General features: G+C 40.6%; 1 protein-coding gene across 1 annotated transcript in view; it reads left to right on the top strand.

The window, feature by feature from the left end:
* The window catches only part of cntn3a.1 (contactin 3a, tandem duplicate 1), a 73,041-nt gene that overhangs the window by 16,710 nt on the left and 36,637 nt on the right, over window positions 1–19,694 (top strand). Inside the window, exons 3-5 of the mRNA XM_063895735.1 lie at window positions 163–295; window positions 3,636–3,811; window positions 13,888–13,983. Of these exons, the coding sequence (XP_063751805.1) occupies window positions 163–295; window positions 3,636–3,811; window positions 13,888–13,983 (405 nt within the window). The remainder of the gene's footprint in view (window positions 1–162; window positions 296–3,635; window positions 3,812–13,887; window positions 13,984–19,694) is intronic.

The following is a 19,694-nucleotide window of genomic DNA, read 5'->3' as shown; positions in this document are numbered from 1 at the left end:
TTTACAATGATGTAACCTTCTCTTGTCCAGTACTGATTTTCCACTTGCTTCCTGCCTCTGTAAACACTCATGTTCTACTTGCAAGTACAAAAATATGAATATGTGTTGTCCGGCTCACCAAGACATCAAAGCTGATGTAGGTATATTTGGTTCTCCACCCAGGAAGCGGAGTCCTGTTGCGGCCTGTGTTCACCAAACAACCCGGCAGTGTGGTGTTCCCCCTTCAACCTGGCGAGAACCGCAGAGAGGTGGTGTTTAGCTGTGAGGCCCAGGGACCCCCAACACCCTTTTACAGGTAACACCTCCAGGCACGACTTTATGCACAACATTTGTACAATGCAGAACTTTCTTTTGCTTTCAAGGGCAAATTTTGTACTAATAACGAACAGAGATTGGATTTAATGCCCTGGGAGAGCTGAGGATTTGTAGACCTTATGGCTCACTGCCTTCAGCACTTGGCGTCAATGACAGTGATAATTTGAGAATGATGAATTAATTGGCTTCTGTTGTTGGTCAATTGCATATTAGCATTGGCTGGTGGACATTGATCCGCTGTATAGCTCACTTTAAGAGCTTCCTGTCAGCCGTATCACTAACCATTTGAAAGATCAAGTGACCCAACAGTTTTGTGCACCAAAACTCTTCTGTTCTCATGACAGAGACCAAGTTGAAAAGAGAAACACGCCTAGAGTGTATTGCGAGTACCAAAAATAACGTGGCAGAAGCTGTCCTTCCTTATCTCTGCTTCAGGTCTGCTTCAGTTATAGGATATGTACAGCATCACTGCCCACAGTAGCAAAGACATTACCACCGGAAATCTCATTTGGATGTTATCAATCAATGATAAACATTACTCAACTCACTTGATGGACTGAGGTGTGGGATACCTGCTGCTGTCCTTGTCCATGTTCAGCACACCGGCTGTGCGAGGTTGTGCACCAAGTGTCTTAGAAAAAAATGAATGCCCGAGTTCACTGCCTCCAAAATTTTAACAAATGAAAATAAATGACAAACAATGATTTTCTAAGTACAATAAGCGCATACGCTATTAATTCATAATCTATCAAATGAGGCCACATAGCAGTTGTACTCCTGTCAGTGTAATTAAATGCAAATTGCCAAGCCAAGCATTTAATGTGTAATAGGTTGAAACGATCCTTCATAACATCAGCATATGCGGCCGGTAATGTAGCTTGAAGATCCTTGGTGTTATGCCTAATGGGCACTAATTGAAATGAATGTACAAGATCGTATCACTTAGATCAGCTGCATATTTTTAAAGCTATCAGTCACTATTCCTCCCACTCTGGATAGTCCTCCTTTTTAAAATTATCAGTTAATGAGGTCAGATGGGCAAGTTTCTTTGCCCTTTCAGAGATCAAGTTCTGAGAGTGTGCCCTGGCTCCATATCAAATAAAATGTTGCTTTAATGAGCTATTTAATTACAGCTAGTGCCACCAACTGTGGCAGTTGATATACAGTACCACATTAAGAAGTGATTTTCAGATCACAAGCTTTCATACCTTTTAATAATGGACCTGATATTCAGATGGACATTGCTGTGTTGTTAGTTCAGTCAGCATGCATCATAGTGCCGTCATCGCCTTGGTAATTTCCTTCTTTTAAACCAAAGGTAACTTGTGGCTGCAGAATAACCCATATGCTGAGTGGCTCTTCACTGCTGAGTATAAAGACAGGTCTATTTCAGGGTCGTTAAGGGCAAATAAATTTGTCTGAGACTCCCCGATGACCTCTACCGCGTAAAGCTCCCACTTCAAGTTGTCACCATGGCCCCTTGATTTGTCTCATCTGGAGCTCTTGGACTAGTTTCAGCTGCAACTCCAAATCACTAAATCAATCTAATCATCCAATCTGCCGTTGAGCACCGCTCCACTGCATATGTCTCTCCCTTTTTCAACCTGTCTTTGTCTAAATCCTAACCACTAAAAAAGGAGGAAGAAAGTCAGAAATAGAAACCTCAAGAGAGCTTTTAAAACCTAATCAAGAGTGAGGAGCTACCATTGAATCTAAATGTGTATTATTTCCTTCATGAAAAGCCATTTACTGAGAGTTGCTTGTATCACTTTTGTTGTTGGTCCTTGTTTACTCTCTTCCTTTTTCTAATTTTCCTTACGTTTTAATGTGATTTGATTTGAGAATGAAAGTTCTATTTGAACACCACCTTCGCCACAGAATTATACAGACAACCTTGATGAAATGTATCAGAATTGAAAAACTTTATGCAAAACTTTTTTTTCTTTTTCCTGTCTTTGCGGTATTTTGCTGCATTTGCTGTTTACAGTGATTAGAAACTCAGCCTTGTAGTCTATATTATAATTCAGGACGTTATGGTCATGCTGCATTTGTTTGAACGTCCATCATCGACTGAGCAGGTTTTCTTAGACCAAATGCCTTAATTACGCAAAGTAAACACCATTACGTCTTCTAAATCAAGCTACACATACATCTTGCAAAATTAAATGCTGATTTCTTGCATCTTGCTGGTCTCCATATTCCTTACTCACACACTTGCTGGACCCATGTTATTACTGAAAACAATAACAGAAAAGCAATATTATCCTGCGCATTACACGTGGCCATTTTGTTTCAGCACTCCTGGGGCCGGATTAATTAACAATGCCTTCACAATTTCTCACACTAAACTAGAATTTATAAAATAAGACATACATTTGAGGATGCGTGCACCTCATGCATACTTCGTCAAAAATGCTGAGAGCCGCTTGTCACTAAAATTATAATTGCTCGTCCAACTGAAAGGCCTGAAACTCCCTTCAATTCAATTAGCTGGTAGTGAGCCGTCTGCAATGCTACGTTCACAGCATCAGTGTTACTGTACTGCTCACTCACACACATTTACAGTACAATCCCCTCACAATACACACACACAATCTATGCAGCAAGTTTTCTTTTAAGGTGTTCCCTATGTGTAAAACCAACTTAAGTTTGTTTCTACATCCATTTAAGGCTTACTGTAGGATGTGGAAATTGTCCAACTGCACCCAGTTCCACAAAGATCAAGACTTACAAACAAGAATCAGTCACACACACACAGCGCGGCTTTCTTAATCTGACGAAAATAATGCAGAGGAAAATTCCTGTGCGTAAACACAGTTTTATTGTTAAATGTACATAGTTTGATGCATCTGGCCCTCAGTGCTTGTCCCTCCCTTGTCCCTCCCTTCTAATGATCACTATGATTTGATGGGAGAATTTTGATCCATGGGGAAAGGGCCTCCCTCATGTGGTTGTCATTGATGTACAAATAGGCAAAGAGAAATGTCAGAGAAATGAATACCATTTGATTTGCAAGAAGGAGATGTGTTATAATTAGAAATCTTTTTTGAAATGACCGTTTTTGTGATTGCTTTTCCTTTCAGTTATATTCATTCCAGTTTCGCGAAAACACACATTACACCGTGTTATATACTGTATGTCTGCTCTGAACAAGCAAATGGCAGTTTGATTACAGTTGAGATTACTGGGTAGTCTCTTTTTGACATGAATTGTTGTTTTTACATCTGTGTCAGCTGGTCTGAAGAATGGGTATGACATGTTACTGGGCATCTTAACTTTCTGTGTTAAGGATCTTTTTGTTGTGAATCTTACAATCGCAGGTGGAAGCTAAACGACTCCTTCATCATGCCCAGACCGGGGTCACGCTACTCTCTCATGGGAGGAAACTTACACATCAGCAATCTGAACAAAGAGGAAGATATTGGCATCTACCAGTGCCTGGCCTCAAACTCCTTTGGCACCATCGTCAGCAGAGAGGCCAGTCTGCACATCGCCTGTAAGTCCATATTATATTTACCAAGCAGTTTGTCACTTATAATAATATGTGTACTAATACTAGTGTTGTATTATTGTCTTGAGCAGTTTGCCTACTTTCCATTGTTAGTTTTTTTCCAGAGTTTAGTTTAGTTCACCTCAATTCAACTTTGGTTCTTTTGAGTTCAATGCAGCTTTTGTTTGCCTTGGAAAGAGAAAGTTCATTAAACATCAGATGTTCTGGTTCACTGAAAGTATAATGACCCTGTAGGATTCTCTGGAAATTGTTTGTTATCAGACCTGATCTTCTCGAACAGCAACAAGAGACTCTTACAGTAGTTAGCGTTAAAGGTAATTATGAGAAAACACAAATTAACCGACTATGTTCCTGTCACGCTGTGTTTTTCATCGTTTAATTGTTGATTAAAGCTCCAGTTCTGCTGTTTACTCTGCTTAACTTCTCACACCCCTGTGATGATTGTGTGGTGGGCTTTGACAGACTCTGTATAGTTGATACTTTACAGGCTTCATCCATCACGTTTTATAAGACCGCAGTCTGGGGCACCTGTGATCGAAAGGTGAACTTGAGGCCTCCACTCTTGATGGGCAGCTCATATCAAATGACAGCCCCGATATATGTGAACAGATGGTGCAGCTAGATGAATTCTTATGTCTGTTTCTCTGCCATCGAAGCAGAGATGATCCTTGGCTTGGAGAGCATCCATCTAGCCACGATTTGGTGCTTCATTGTCACAAAGCAGCATTCAATCTTCAGCGTATAGTGCAAATCGGTGCCCTGGGCTGCCAGCAGGCTGTTGATCATATTCACATTTCCTATCAATTTTCGAGGCCTGATCTGAACTGTGTGTCATCGTGATTGGTCTCATCCATTGCCTGGGCCTGACCTGGGTCCTGCTGCTTTTGTCAACAGATGAGGACAAGCATCAGTGCTGATGTGTCATTCGTCTTATTTATTGCTTGTGGTTTAACTTAATTAAGTGTTCTCTATGATTGAAGGGGCCTTAGGTCAAGGGAGTAATTCATGGAGGAGCAGCCTGTTATGAGAGTCAGTGTCCTGTCATTTGTAACGGACTGACTCAGTAGCTCAATATGTTCTTTCAAACACCAAGGGACTTGCGTCTCTCTCTGTGTTGTAATAACTCTGTGAGACAAAGAACAAGGTAAAGGCCGTTAATGAAGAAGAAACAAGGATCTCCAAATATGTGTTAGATTCAATTATATAAGGTGCTGCAAAAACCAAATATACCATAATAACAGCGTGCTCAATATCAACCATTGCACTTTCTTCAGAATGTAATCTATATTTAGGGAATAATTAATTGTTATCGTTATACATATGGTGAACAAAATCAATGTGGAAGACTTGCATCACCTCATGATGTCCTGCAACATTAAATGCACATTGAACACATGTGCAGTGCATACATGGGAGTAAAGACAGCCCACATTTTTAATCCTCTGGATGGATGATATAACAGTCCCTGTTACCATCTGGTAGGGGTTTAAACCTCTAAAAGTATAACGGTTCTTGATGTTGTTGACAATGCAGACTTAAATATTTAAAAGGTTCTGCTCGCATGCTGAGAGTGCTGGAAGGAATAATCTAGTTGGAGATTAGGAAACGCAATCTGCTTCGATAACCAAGGGATATTTTTGGTGTAAGTCTAAGGATTTTCGCTGATGCAAGATGCAACATTATACAACCAATTGCAATACCGGCCAAGTGTAAAGGATGCCTGTCCTGAAAGGGAACATGCTACAGCCTAAATGCTGTGCTGCTTATAGAGCCACAAAGGGTAATGCAGTATTTAATGAAGGGTGAAATAGCTGTATTAATGAAAGCAATACTGGGTGTGTCTCCCTTGTATCTTGTTGCTGATGATTTCTCCTATCATATTCAGTTCTGTAATTGCATATAATTCTTAACAGCTCTAGTTTAACCTAACTGCCTTATCTGTTTAATTACTTTGCACAATTTCTATCTCATTTTTTTCCCTTGCCTCTCTCATTTCCATCAGCTCCGTACTCTTTATTCATTGGTTTTGCCTCGGGTGAAATTGTAGCCTGTTTTGAGCTGGAAAGCATCAGAGGAAGGGTCAATAACATTTTCCATCAGCACTGTCCTGCTAAGTGCTCAATCTGCGTTTCAAATCCTCTTTTTAAGAGAAGATGGCAGCAGGTTTTTTCTGAATGCAGTCCTTCACAACGGCGTTGTAATTTTCCGGAGACACCAGTAGTATCGCCCTGTAAGAATTAGGCCCCTTTGATGTTTATCACTGCTCACATGTCAGGTGTCAGTCACTGTTGGGGGTTTACTGCCTGCATGGTGCTTCTCTGAGAACAGGAGAGCAGAGTGAGGGAAGACCAGAAGACCAATACGAGGGAGATAATTGTTTTTAATCTACTAGTATTCATTCATGTTTACCCTTATGGTTACCACATATGACAACTTGTTGAGTGTCGATTGATGATTTATCTTAAATATTCAAGTAGACAGGCATTACATTTTAACAGTTTGTAATCTATCCCCCTTTGTATGTAGCTGCAGGTCAGAGTTTGATATTAGGACTTGTTGTTTGCAACAAAAAACACATTAGGTTTTTTTGTAAGATGTGGTGAGAAAAAACATGTTTTATGAGAAAGTGGTCATTTTAAGGCAGAATAGACATTAAACAGAGAGACATTAGTCGACTAAGTAAGTGTAGTGGTCGGGTGAGTTTGGGAACTAACTTAAGAACTGTTGTTTGTCTTGAGTGCAACAATAATTTGATTCAGTAAAGTGTGTAGATAACGCAACAGTGGGAGTAGCAATCTGACATGTCCTTGGCTAAAGCATAACTGCCCCATTCCTTACCTTTTATTCATTCTTTTTATTTTGTCTCATGAATTTTAGATGTATTGAAATGCGTTTTCTACCTTTTTAAAGTGATTCAGGCAAAGTAAGTGGTTCCGTAAAAAGGCTTTATAGAAAGATGACATTAGCGAGTGAAGATGAAAAATCAGTGAATGTCATCCCATTTAAATTGGATCCAAGGCTCTTCCCCTTTACTGCTGAACTACAGCTGGGTGGGAGGTGACTAACTCCCAGACGGCCTTGGCTGTTTCCACCTTTCAACTACTTTGATTTGGAAATAAAAACTAAATTGCTCTTTTGAATCAAATGTTTTTTGTGTGATTTTATTTTAGTTTCCTTTTATCTATTCCTTTAGGGATGGCAATTTTAGTGAGCCTGCCAATTACAAACATTTAAATATTTCAGAGAGGTTTCGTACAGGTCAAGTGTAACATCTGTCTCAACAACCTTAGTCACTTGATTGATGCATTCTTTTAATGATCTAAAGCCACCATTTACTTTACTACTTGCATTGAAACCACGTTTTCTGTCAAAGTTTACATTTCTTAATAATGTTATTTTTGGTGAATTCTACCCAAAGCCTCTTTGACTGGTTGGCTCTCATCAGAAATATAAAATAACCTATAATTGAAGGAAATTATGCCATAGCCAGAGAACTTAAAAAAGAGCCCACTTTGGAAAGTTTTTAAAACTCTTTAAGCCTTTTGTCCAATGGTAATGTGACAAATGTAACCATATCACAAATTGCCCTCGAGCTCACACTCCAGCAGAATGGCTTCAATTTTGCTCCTCTCCAATCACTTCCTATTCATTACAATGGGTCACATTGATGTAGCTAGCACAAAAATGCAAATTCACATCCAATTTCATGGATCTGAAAGCACTCAAAATAGCCTGAACCCTGCCATGGAGAAGCACATGGCGGAGCAGAGCCGTGATGGGCTTGATAAGATGATCCACGGGGCGCAGAACAGCTTGGGTTGTCAGGCATTGTTGGCTTTTACTGTGTCTAGGTCATTTACGCCCCACCATACTCCAAAGGAATATTGATCGGGAGAGATTTACTCTCAGTGTGAGTTAAGCAACTCTGATATGTTCTAATATGTAAATCTATTAAATTCTGGTCCTGTTTGTTGTTCACAGCATCTTCTGATTGAAAGGGCATGGCAGGAAACTTCTGGTGCGATATTTCATTGTAATGATGGTAAAATATTTGATTTAATACACTGTTCTTAACCAAACGTACTCCCCTGAGCAGCCACACATACTACATGCCTTTTTTTTAAAGCTCAGAATTCTCGTTACCTCTGCAGACGTTAAACTGACAGTAAACAAGTATGTTAATTAATAATGCACATGAAATATCAAAGCAATTCAAAACAAATGACATCCATGCACTCAAGATAGCGACAGTTTTATTGTATGTCTTTGTAGATGTACTGTTTATACTCTATTGGATATGTTATAAGTGTAGGAATGTACTGTATATTTACATTTTATTTTGTCCTTAGTTCATCGTGACATTTAGTTTTTACTCTATGTAATTGATTGCCTTATGCTGGCCATTTGGAAAGAAATGTTTGGCAATTTTCGAAAGGTTAAATATACATTATTACTTGACAAACACTATGATATGGATAATTCTAGTTAAACAACACAATAATAATTCATTTATCAAATTGTTGTAAGTTATCAGGTAGCTGACCCTGAAGGCAGTACACACACTTATTTTCAGAGTTGGAGAAGTACTCTACTAGAGTAGTTGTGTACTTAGTGTAGGAATACTCTACAAGTAAAAGTCCTGCATTCAAAATGTACTCATTATGCAGATTGCCTCATTTCAGAGTAATATATATTATATGAAAAACTGACTCTTCAGACAACCATATAGTTTTTCTTATCAGCATTCAGATTACAACTGTGTGCACAATATTAACTCAAACCAAACCATTCACAACACCAAACCATTCTGAGACGGTGCTCCTGCAGCTGCTGCAACGTACTGTCTGACTCAGCAGGTAGCGGCCCTGCCAGAGCAGCTTCTGTTTCATATGTTATCAGATAGCTGTTTGCCTCTCTAAGCCAAAAGACTTTTTTGTGACAGCTGAAACAATGAGCAACTAAAAAAAGGAAGATACAAAAGAATCCTTATTTTGAGGTGCACTATTGTGGTAGGGATGTCAGTGTGTGCTCTGTCATTGATTGGAATGTTGTGCATTTTTTATCATGGTCCACATAGGCTGAATTCTCCTGACTTCCACAGCACATCCTGTAGATTTGAGTGAGTATAGGCCTTTAACAAGCAGGCATTTTTACCTGTCAAGTGGAAAAACTGAAATTATTACAAAGTAACTATGAGGAATAACGTGCTTCAATTACAGGGTCCTTGTACTTCGTATGATAGTTAAATATAAGTAAGATTTATTGGGCACTCACGAAAAGCAGGTAATATGGATGGTAGCTTTGCTTAGTTAAACCAACATGGTGATCTTATCTGGCTTTCTAGGATGATACACACCAAACAGGGGCAGGTACCAGCATTCCTGGCCAGGTAGTATTGGTGGGGCAATTTCTGTGTGTGCCTTCTTGAGCATCTTCTCCATAAACTCGAGGAAGTCAGCTTTCATCTGCGGTCGTTTATCCAATGAGCGTCGAAGTGAGACAAGACGGTCGAAAGCCTGTTTCCTGTTGTTGGGCAGTCGCTGTCACTGTGACCGAAAAGGTAAGGGTGCAACCCAATTTTTGGAGCTGTCCTGATAGCACTCGGTTTCAATTATCTTCAGAAACTCGAGATCTTCCATGGATGGAGCGAGTCCATGGTCGTCGGGAGTGCGAGCAAAGACAGTTTGCCCCAGGTTGTCTCTAATGGGTGTCATAGAGCTGCATGTGGAGGTTAATGCTGAATGGCGCTGATGGTTAGGGGCTTGGCCAAATACTTCTGTCACTCTGATCTGGTTGTTGTTGGCTGTAAATGACTTGCACGACCATTTTCTAAAATGGCTGTTTTGTAACTTCTTACCTCCAGTGGTCTGTGAGCACTTCCAAGACACACATCACCAATGAAGACCCATCGTAGGTCAAGTCTTTGAGCAAACGGTCCATCTCCCTGGCTACTTCTCTGCTCTCGGAACTTGTGCACCTGTAAGATGTCTCGGCCCAGTAAGAGGAGAATCTTGGCGTCCGGATCCAGAGGTGGTATCTTGTCGGCGATGCGTCTTAGGTGGGCATGATGGTAGGCTGCATCCGGGGTAGGAATCTCAGCACGGGCATTAGGGATTTGGTTGCACTCAAGGAGTGTAGGCAGAGAAATGCTTAATTTCTTGTCCACTGGCTCAACAGTGTAGCCAGTGGCTCTCCTCCCCGCTGTCTCTGTACGCCCCGCGCAGGTCTTGAGCGTGTGTGAGTAGGAGCTTCCATAGATCTTAAAAGCCTCGAAGAACTCTGACCATGCAAGGGAACGATTACTCTGCTCGTCCAATATGGCGTACATTCTCTTGGACTCCTCCCTGCGTCTATTTGGGAACACACTGACAAGGCAGATCTTAGCACGTGCTCTGGCGCTCAGACCTTCCCCACATACTTGTGTGCGCGTTGACTTGACCTCCTGGTTGTCTGCTTTGTCCTCCTCCCCGCTACCCTCTGAAATGGAAGGGGACGACTTAGATTTCCAGGTAGTTTGGCAGGGGTGAAGAGCTGTCACATGAGCAGTGATCTCAAACTCTGTGCATATTATCTCGGCAGTACAGTTCTTTGCAAGATGTTCTGTGGAGGAGCAACAGCGAAAGCAGATGTAGTGTTCTTTCAAAAGCTGTTTGCGATCATTTATGCTCTTCTCATGGAAGCCTCTGCATTTCCTCAGAGGGTGGGGCTTTTTGTGCAATGGGCAGTTTTTATCTGGGTCAATTCGTTCTCTTCTGACTTTAGACTCAGACTTGGCCGTTCCTGAGACCTGCGTCTTGTGGACATATACAGATGTCTTTGTGGGTCTCTCGCATTTGTTCTTTCGCTCTGCTGGGGCTTGCGTAAAGAGGTTAAAGCTTGGATCTGTGCGCGCCTTTGCCTCTGAGCGAATGAAGTTTACCAACACGGAGAAAGGTGCGAAGCTAACAAAATGTTCTTGTTTGTATCTTGTCCCGAAGTATAGCCACTTTTCTTGTATGTTGTATGGGAGTTTCTCAATGATAGGCTTAATTCCTCTGGAGGTATCCAAATACGACAAGCCTGTGAGGTAGCCATCATCCTTTGCGGCTTGTAGCTCTGACAACAGATCGGGTATATCCCGGAGTCTCTGTGGATCCTTTGTTGTAAGCTTTGGAAAGTTTTCCAGTTTGCTGAACAGAGCCTGTTTGATGGCCTCTGGTGAGCCATATATTTCGTCGAGGCGATCCCATGCCATGTACAGTCCAGTAGCCGGATTCCTAATGTTGACTGTTTTTATTCTTCTGACCTGTTCTGCTGACTCTTTTCCCAGGTACTTGGTTAGGAGGTCGAGTTCTTCTGCAGCAGACAGGTCTAGATTGGCGATAGCATTCTGGAATTATGTTTTCCAGGCCCAGTAGTTCATAGGCTGGTCATCATACGTGGTGAGACCTGAAGCCACCAGGCAGTTGCGGGCAAGATATTTGATGAGGTCTCCAATGGTTGTAGGATGGTCATGATTAGCTTCGTAAGGTGTCCCATGGACAGGCGGGTGCACATGAGATGTGGAGTCCTGTTTGAAGTGTTTTGTTGTGGAAGTGTTCCACTTGTCTGATGGGTCTGAGGAGCCTGGTGTGGCGTAATGGCAGCAGAAGCAGCAGCTCGGGTTTGTCTCGCATTGCGTGGGTGGGGCGTTGAAGGGATATCTTTGTCACACTCTCTCATGGCTGATAAACCCTTGCTGCCTGGCTTGTTCAGACACAAAGGCGGCGATGCGCTGGTCTTTGACAGATTGAGGGACCAGGCTGTTAACCTCGCTGCTTACCATCTAAGCCCATATCTTGTAAACGAGCTACGAGAATGCTATTGCAGCGTCTTTTTCATCTTCATCTTCATCATTTAATGCATCAAGACTGGCTTGAATACTCGCCTGCTCCACTTAAAGTTCAATTTCCCTTATGGAATGTGCTGCTCTAGCTTGCGCAGCTTCAGTTTTTGCCATGGCGATGGCCATGTTGATCCTTGAGCTGGACGACGCACACACTCTGACTGGTTATCTCCATTGCTATGTTGTGACATTGTGACTCACTGTGTTTTCGATATCAGGAGAAGAAAGCTATTGAGAAGCTGTCTAGAAGCTGTAGTGTTAGCTGCTTATCTCTTGATATTGAGTAGTTCCGTATGATGGCAGTCCTTGTGTCACCCGTTGGCTGTATTGCAGTCTTTTCACTGTCATGGGCTATGTTTCCATTCAGCTTAGACACTCCCAAAAACCCCAGGACACAGATGATTCGTTTCCATTAAGTTTACTGGGAATCTTGTGAAACTGTAAACACAGAACAATGAGATACGATCAGGGTAACCAAATAGCAAGCAATGGTAGAGCAGAAAGCTAACTTTAGCACTTACTTAGCCTAGCAACCCAATTAACGTCTTAGCCGTCTGAATATACTCGCAAACTCAAAATACTTGACGAGGTAATGTTATAACATGCATTAATACTTACAGACTTTGCCTTAGCAAAGAGAGAGAAAGAATAGCCTTACACTGAGGAGCTGATGACTGGATGTGCTCACGCAACTGTATCTGGTCGCGCCATGGCAAATTTACTTCCTGTCTTCCAGCATGCACTGCTTATGTATTACCATGGTTACAAAAATAACCCGATCACATTAAACTATGATAGCAGAATAACAAACACATTTCTAAAGGCATAACAGTGTCTGTAGACTCTAAGTCTTGTTTACGTCAGTTTGTAAGTCTTAATATATTTTAATAAAACAGATCAAATAAGATAGGATTTATATGTTTTGATCAGCCAATGGAAAGACGTTTTTTCTCTGTTGTACTGGTTGCTAGTATCTGCAAGTAATAGCTTTAATCAACTATTGGATATATTGACACTCTCAAAGCTTTCAACTTGATTTTTTTTTTTTTTTTAGTAGTAGTTCATATAGGCCTACTAATTATACTCTAAGGTGTGGAGTTAAGCATGATAGAATGTGAACATTTGGTCTGATATTAAATGTTTTTATAATCATTTCTGGTATATACAGCAATAAAATGATAGATTAATACATTTCTCACGTTCACTTATGAGCTGTCATGTTCAGGGATCCAGAGTATAGATGGCTTGCTGTCCAGAGGGACCCTAACTGTGCTCAATCTGTTCATGCACAGACAGGCTTATTCGATTGTTACCCATGGTTCAGCTATAGTCTAAAAATTGGCTTCTGAAGCATCCACACAATCTGTCTGCTCCAAAAATGAAAATAACTTAATGATCTACTTAATAATTTGTGAAGTCATACGGAAGCTTTCCACTTAATCTATTGTGTACCATGGCAAAGCTGCTTTCGGTGGTGATAATGTAATGCTGTTCTGCTGGTTGCAGCTTTCCATTACTCACAAGGTCTGCAAAGAGCACGTACTGTATTTATTATGCAGAGGCTCATCCTGCTGTGCTTGTACACAGGAGGTGTCAGTTTTGCATTCTTTCTGCCTGTTTTTGAATTCAGTCTTGATTATGTCATTATATGGCAGCCGCATATTTGGCTGCACTGCTTGCGATATCTCCAAGAAACACAGCAGGCAGGAAAAGGCAAAGTGTTCAAGGATTGCAGTCTCTATTTGTTTTTTCTCAGCAGGTTGTCAACAAGTAATCGGTCTCCATACAAATGATGTTTCAGTCTTTGTCATTTAATTGTTACTGGTCTGTGTGCAGTGGATGAAACACAGAAAGTGATAACCATACGCAATTCCAATTAAATTCACTCATGTGTGACTTATACGTGAGGAATTGCTTTCTGCTCCGGTCAGGAGTGTTTAGGTCTTTACAGCACTTTGTCTGCATTTATGCAAACATAGCGTGTTTCATGGAAATGTGCAAAAGTTCTGCATCATATGGCACTGTTAAACTCTGCTGTGTTCTAGCCAGATATGACATTATTGACCAAGCAGCTGCAGATAAAAAGTGAATTTTTACCTCTGTAAACAACTTTGCACGGCCTGTCTGCTTACAACTTCTTTTGTGAAGAATAATTGCTTATATCTGGCTTTGTTTCTTTTTTTATTGTTGTTTACAGACATGGAGAACTTCAAGACCCAGAGAAGAAGTCCAGTGAGGGTTCGTGAAGGTCAAGGAGTGGTCCTACTGTGCGGCCCGCCTCCACACTCTGGAGGTAAGACGGACTACTCTTCCATCATCCTAATCACTTGCACAATCACAATTTCCACAGCTTTTTAACAAAAACTCAGTATCAGTGAAGACTCCTGAACTCCAAGTTAATCTGGAAGTCACATGCGTGCTTCCGCCTGCAGATTCCCTGGCTCTTTGTTTGTGTTGTTGAGGTCAGCGGAGTGAGTCATTTTTACTTCAGGACACTCCGGTCTATCCACTTTATTTTCAAAGGGGGAGCGAGGAAAAACTTTGGCATGCAGACGGAGGGGCTGTCCGTGTCTGGGGCCCTGCCAAGCTGAGTAATAGAGCCTCTCTCTGAAGGTGCTTTGTCTGCTTCACATCAGTACTTTGCATCCATGACAGTATCATTGAGAGTTAGCATCTAATGCTATTAACTCCTACACAGGGTTCTGGTAATGGGATTGTAGCTCTAGCAGTACGTCTGAATGTAATGCTCCACTGTTGGAGAATCAGGATGTAATGTAACATACTGAGCACAGCAGGGGGGGAGTGGTTTCAGCCATTATTTCTGAAGATCAGCTTTAAAGAGTGGAATGAGGGTCTGTTACTGTAGTACTCACTGGTTTGGACTAAATTACCCTTCTCACTTTCATTCTCTTCTATAAAGCCTAAACTTTTATATATACATTGGAATATTTCACTACATGTGTCAGATTAAATTAAAATATGCAATAATTAAGTTCAGTGTATATGAGGAAATAGCAGTATTATAATGGGCTAAAGACCACCCAATTTGAGCTTTTACAGACATAATATCTCCACCCCCGGACCACCTTAGCTCACTTTGGTTCTTGCACACATTATATCATACAGACTAACCAAAACCAAATGTGTTGCTACTGTTTAAGGTTGCTATACATCAGGAAGCAGCTTAAAAACAGAACACCTTCAGGGTGCTGTATGTTATATCGTAAAAATAGGTGTTTGTCTTTGAGTTTAGTCCAGTGTTTCAGCTCCTGCAATGAAATAGTACAAGGTGTTTTTGTTTTTTCATCACTAAGTCGCCGGCTCACCTTAGAATTGTTTTGTGTTTGTAGTCCTTTGTTCTATGCTGTGTTATAATGAGACATCTCACCTTGTGCTTACAAGTGAAGCTGGAACAATGAGCCATATGCTCACATTTGGCAGCCTCTCAGTGTATTGTTTTTTTTCTAAAACACATCCCCTGGTGGAAGACGTCCAAATGCCAACAAACTCCAGCCAGCTAAAATCCAAACAGCAGCATCATCAGGTGTGGTGCGCTTTGTCATGACAGTGCCCAAAAATATTTTGGCTGTTTAAATTCAATAGTTCCTTCATTATCTCTAGGTAAACAGCACAGCTTCAGTCAGGTCACATGTGCAAAAATCGGTCTAATTTATTTCAAGAGGCCACTGTAAAATTGTCTGTTTTGGTGGTAGTTGTGCAGGAACATGTTTACAATTAGGAAGAGAGAGCATGGAAAGGAGTGTGGCCCAGCCTAGACAGTGCAGAAATGAGTTGACATTGACTGACTTCTTCTTGGAAACATTACATGTTGTGCCAATTCCTTTTGGGTAGTTTGCACATACTAACCAAACAGGCTGCAGTACAGTGCTGTTTTGCACTTCACTAACCAAGCTTTCATTTATTTACTTGATTATGTATTGAGGTATTTTAATGCTGACATCAGTTTAGGTTTTAACATTTTATGCACAGCTTGGCATTGTTTATTTTAAGTTTTACATTTCACATACAGTTGTTTGATTTGTTCTCATAGATTAATTCTCACATATTAGATTTTTACCAAGCATGAACATTTCAATAGCTACTGTTCTTCTGTATTTTCAGAGCAAATGATTTATTCTTTGTTTTCCTATTCCTTTAATGTCAAAGCAATCGTCAAAAGTTAAATCCCAAAATGTTACTTTAAATGTGATGTGTAATCTCAATTAAAATGTGATATTAACAGTTTGTGCCAATTACGCTTAGTCCAACAGTCCATTTTGAAATATATTATATCCCAGATTAACAAAACAAAATTCTGGTTTTTCATGATGGGGATAAAAGCAAACTGAAAGTGAGCCATTACCATTACACAATTACTCAGATTTTCAAACCTTAAGAATTATTCACAAGGCTTCTGCCAGCTTCTGCTCAACAAAAGACAGGAAGTATTGAATGACCTTGTCCACATCTCATAAGGCTCATAATGAAAAATCAGACCTGGATGTTAAGAATTGGAAAGCACATCTGATGATGAATTTCCTTTTATTCATTTTAACAGCAGGAGGGAGCTTCACCTCTGTGAAACACATCATATGTGTCATTTAAAAAACCTATGAACTCACCTTTCTCTAATCGTGTAAACCCACAATTGTCACACATTTTCTATTTATGGCTGATGAAATGTAATGTTCGACCTTATATAGAACAGATGGTTTACTCATCTTTCAAGGTTTCAAGGTTTTATTGGTCATATGCACAGCATATACAACGTATATGTTGGCAATGAAAATCTTATATCCCATGCTCCTCCAACAACTCAACATACATGGTGCAAATAAGATAAATAAAATAGTGCAAAAAGAGAGAAGAATATTTACAATAACAACAATATAGATTTAAGGATGTGAAATATATACATATGTGGAATACATTGAAAGTATTTAAATACACTGTACAGTAATTTAAATACTTTACACTGTTGAATGAGGAGGTATGGACAGATGCATATATTACGTATAAACAGATGTATATGGCAGATATGTATAATATATAGATATGTGTTCTATAACAGATATATATGGCAGATATGTATAATATATATACATATATATATATATATATATATGTGTGTACTATAAACAGATGTGAGTAGACATTCACAGAGCTCAGGAGTTCAGCAGTCTTATAGCCTGTGGTATAAAACTGTCTCTGAGTCTGGTGGTCTTGGTCCGGATGCTGCGGTACCGTCTGCCAGACGGCAGCAGACAGAACAGATTGTTGCTGGGGTGATGGGGGTCCTTTAATATCCTACCGGCCTTCTTCCTACACCGCTGGGTGTAGAGGTCCTCCATGGATGGCAGCTCCGTCCTGGTGATGTGCTGAGCAGTTTTCACCACCCTCTGTAGAGTCTTAGGGTTGAGGGCGGTGCAATTGCCATAGCAGGCGGTGATGCAGCCAGTCAGGAGACTCTCGATGGTGCACCTGTAGAAGTTGCAGAGTATCCTGGAGTCCATGTTGAAGAAGAGCCGCTGTCGAGCTGTCTTGGATATGACCCTGGTGTGATGTGTCCATGTCAGGTCCTCACTGATGTCTAACCCGAGGAACCTGAAGCTGCTGACTCTCTCCACAGGAGTCCCGTCGATGGTGATGGGTGTGTGTGCCTCTCTCTGCCTCTTCCTGTAGTCCACAATCAGCTCCTTTGTTTTGCTGACGTTGAGATGGAGGTTGTTGTCCTGGCACCAAGATGTCAGGGCTCTGACGTCCTCTCTGTACGCCGTCTCATCGCCGTCTGTGATCAGGCCGTTGGTGGTCGTGTCGTCAGCAAACTTGATGATGGTGTTAGAGCTGTGTGTGGCCACGCAGTCGTGCATGAACAGGGAGTAGAGGAGAGGGCTGAGCACACAACCCTGAGGGGCTCCGGTGTTGAGGGTCAAGGTGGAGGATGTGATGTTCCCCATCCGCACTGCCTGGGATCTGCCCGTCAGGAAGCTCAGGATCCAGTCACAGAGGGCGCTGTTGAGCCCAAGGTCCCTGAGCTTCATGGCCATATTCTAGTTCAATAAGAGGATTTCAGGACACCATTGATTCATATTGGCATTAAAAATGTAACACCTCTTTTTATAAACTAATTTTCAGAACATTCAAGAGACTCCCCGGCTTCTGATGTTTCACAAACTCCAGTTGCTTTGTTGTGACTGCAACTTGCATATTTCACAACTTCTCACATCCGCAGATGTTTACCAAGATGTATGCGTGTGTTTGTTTGGGTAAGAATTTGACTAAATCATCATGAGATAAAATATCTGGCTCTTGATGTGTTTGCCTTTAGGGAAATGTTAATAGACTCTTTCAATAATTCTCTTAAATAATTCATGTTCATCTTGTCTGTCATTTGTCACCAAAACTTGCTTGTTTTTATTTAGACTCCTCACTCCCTCTGGACCTTCCTCCAACAGCATGACACTGATCATTTGGGACGAGGGGAGGGGTTGTTGTCAGTAACCAACACTGTTACATTGTACCTGGCCCATATCTGTCACATGCAGTCTCATAAGAAGCCCTTACCTGCTCTTAAAAAGGAATGATAGCTACATTCACGCTCATACAGACTCTGTACGGTCGGCCTGTTATAGGTTTTGTCATCATCATTTCATTATATAAGATTCAGAGAAAAGACTAATGTTCCTATAATGTCAATGAGCTACATAAACTCCCACTATAGTTGGAGTAAGTGCTTTCTCTCATTGCATCAACATGTTGTATCAGATAACTGACAAAAGGATTAAAGTTTAAACATGCTGGGGAGCAATGGCTTTTGCTGTGTTTCTCATGACCCAACTTTCTATAAAGCCCCTCTGTCGTGAAAGTTTAATTAAGAACATAAATGTAGGGACCATTGGGCTCACTCCATAATAGCAAATATGCAAAAACCTGTGCTTTAAACAATGCTACAGAAGTTTTACACACAAATCTGCGATTGAAATTAAAGAAAATTTGACGCAGTAAACTTAACACAAAGATGGAAGAGAGAGGAAAACTGCTTTTCAAGTTGACATTTACACATTATCTGGTTATAAATGATCAGAACTGATCATGAATGATACACACAGAATCTTCTGATATGATACCAGGAAACACAAGGATTTTAATATTGGAATATGAGTATCAGTGCTCAGACTGATAACAATGATTTTATTTGGTTAAATGGTACTCTAATGCTAATCATTTTTATATTCATTCAAACTGGTTCAGTTTGCTTCCCTGCTGTTTTGCCCGTACCAAATAAACACAGCCAGAGCTTGCTTTTGTCCTACCGACCAACAGCATACAGCCTGCTTTTGTGTATACCAATAGCCCCTTCCTTCTTCTTTTTGCGATGGATCATAGCTTTTCTCTAGAGACCTTGCAATGTGCTTGGAACGATCCATTTTTCTGACAACATATTTGGCAGCTGTCATTTTAGATTATGCCTATTGATGGAGATGCTGAGGATGCAAAGATGTGCTTTACGATGACTCATCTCCAATTTTCTAACATATTTGCTGAAACGCAAGCCCGACCGTATTTGCTATGGTACTGATGTACTTTGTCTAATTTAACTATATGCTGCTACAATCAGAAATACACCTACACACCTTACCGTCACATTGTCTTGTCCTCATTCAGCCTCTTTCTTAGAGGGCTAATAATAATGGCAATGCTGCACCTGGTCACGTTAATCCACTGAATTTGACTCAAAGCAAATAGGACTGCAGCTTATGGTTATTTCATCATCCATTAATGTAATGATAATTTATCATTAATAATTAATGAATAATTTAGGCTGTAATATGTAAGACATTTTGAAAAAATACCCAATTACCAGGTTCAACACTCTTGTTTTGTCTAAGCAACAGATACATATTATTCACAGAAAAGATGGAAAATCAGAACCATTTTTTTTCCGTTCGAGAATCTGAAACTGTGGAGTGAATTAAATATACATACAATATATATTTTGCTTAA

The sequence above is a fragment of the Eleginops maclovinus genome, chromosome 1, assembly GCF_036324505.1.
Source record: "Eleginops maclovinus isolate JMC-PN-2008 ecotype Puerto Natales chromosome 1, JC_Emac_rtc_rv5, whole genome shotgun sequence".
Lineage (NCBI taxonomy): Eukaryota > Metazoa > Chordata > Actinopteri > Perciformes > Eleginopidae > Eleginops > Eleginops maclovinus.
This window is presented reverse-complemented; position numbering and strand designations above follow the sequence as displayed.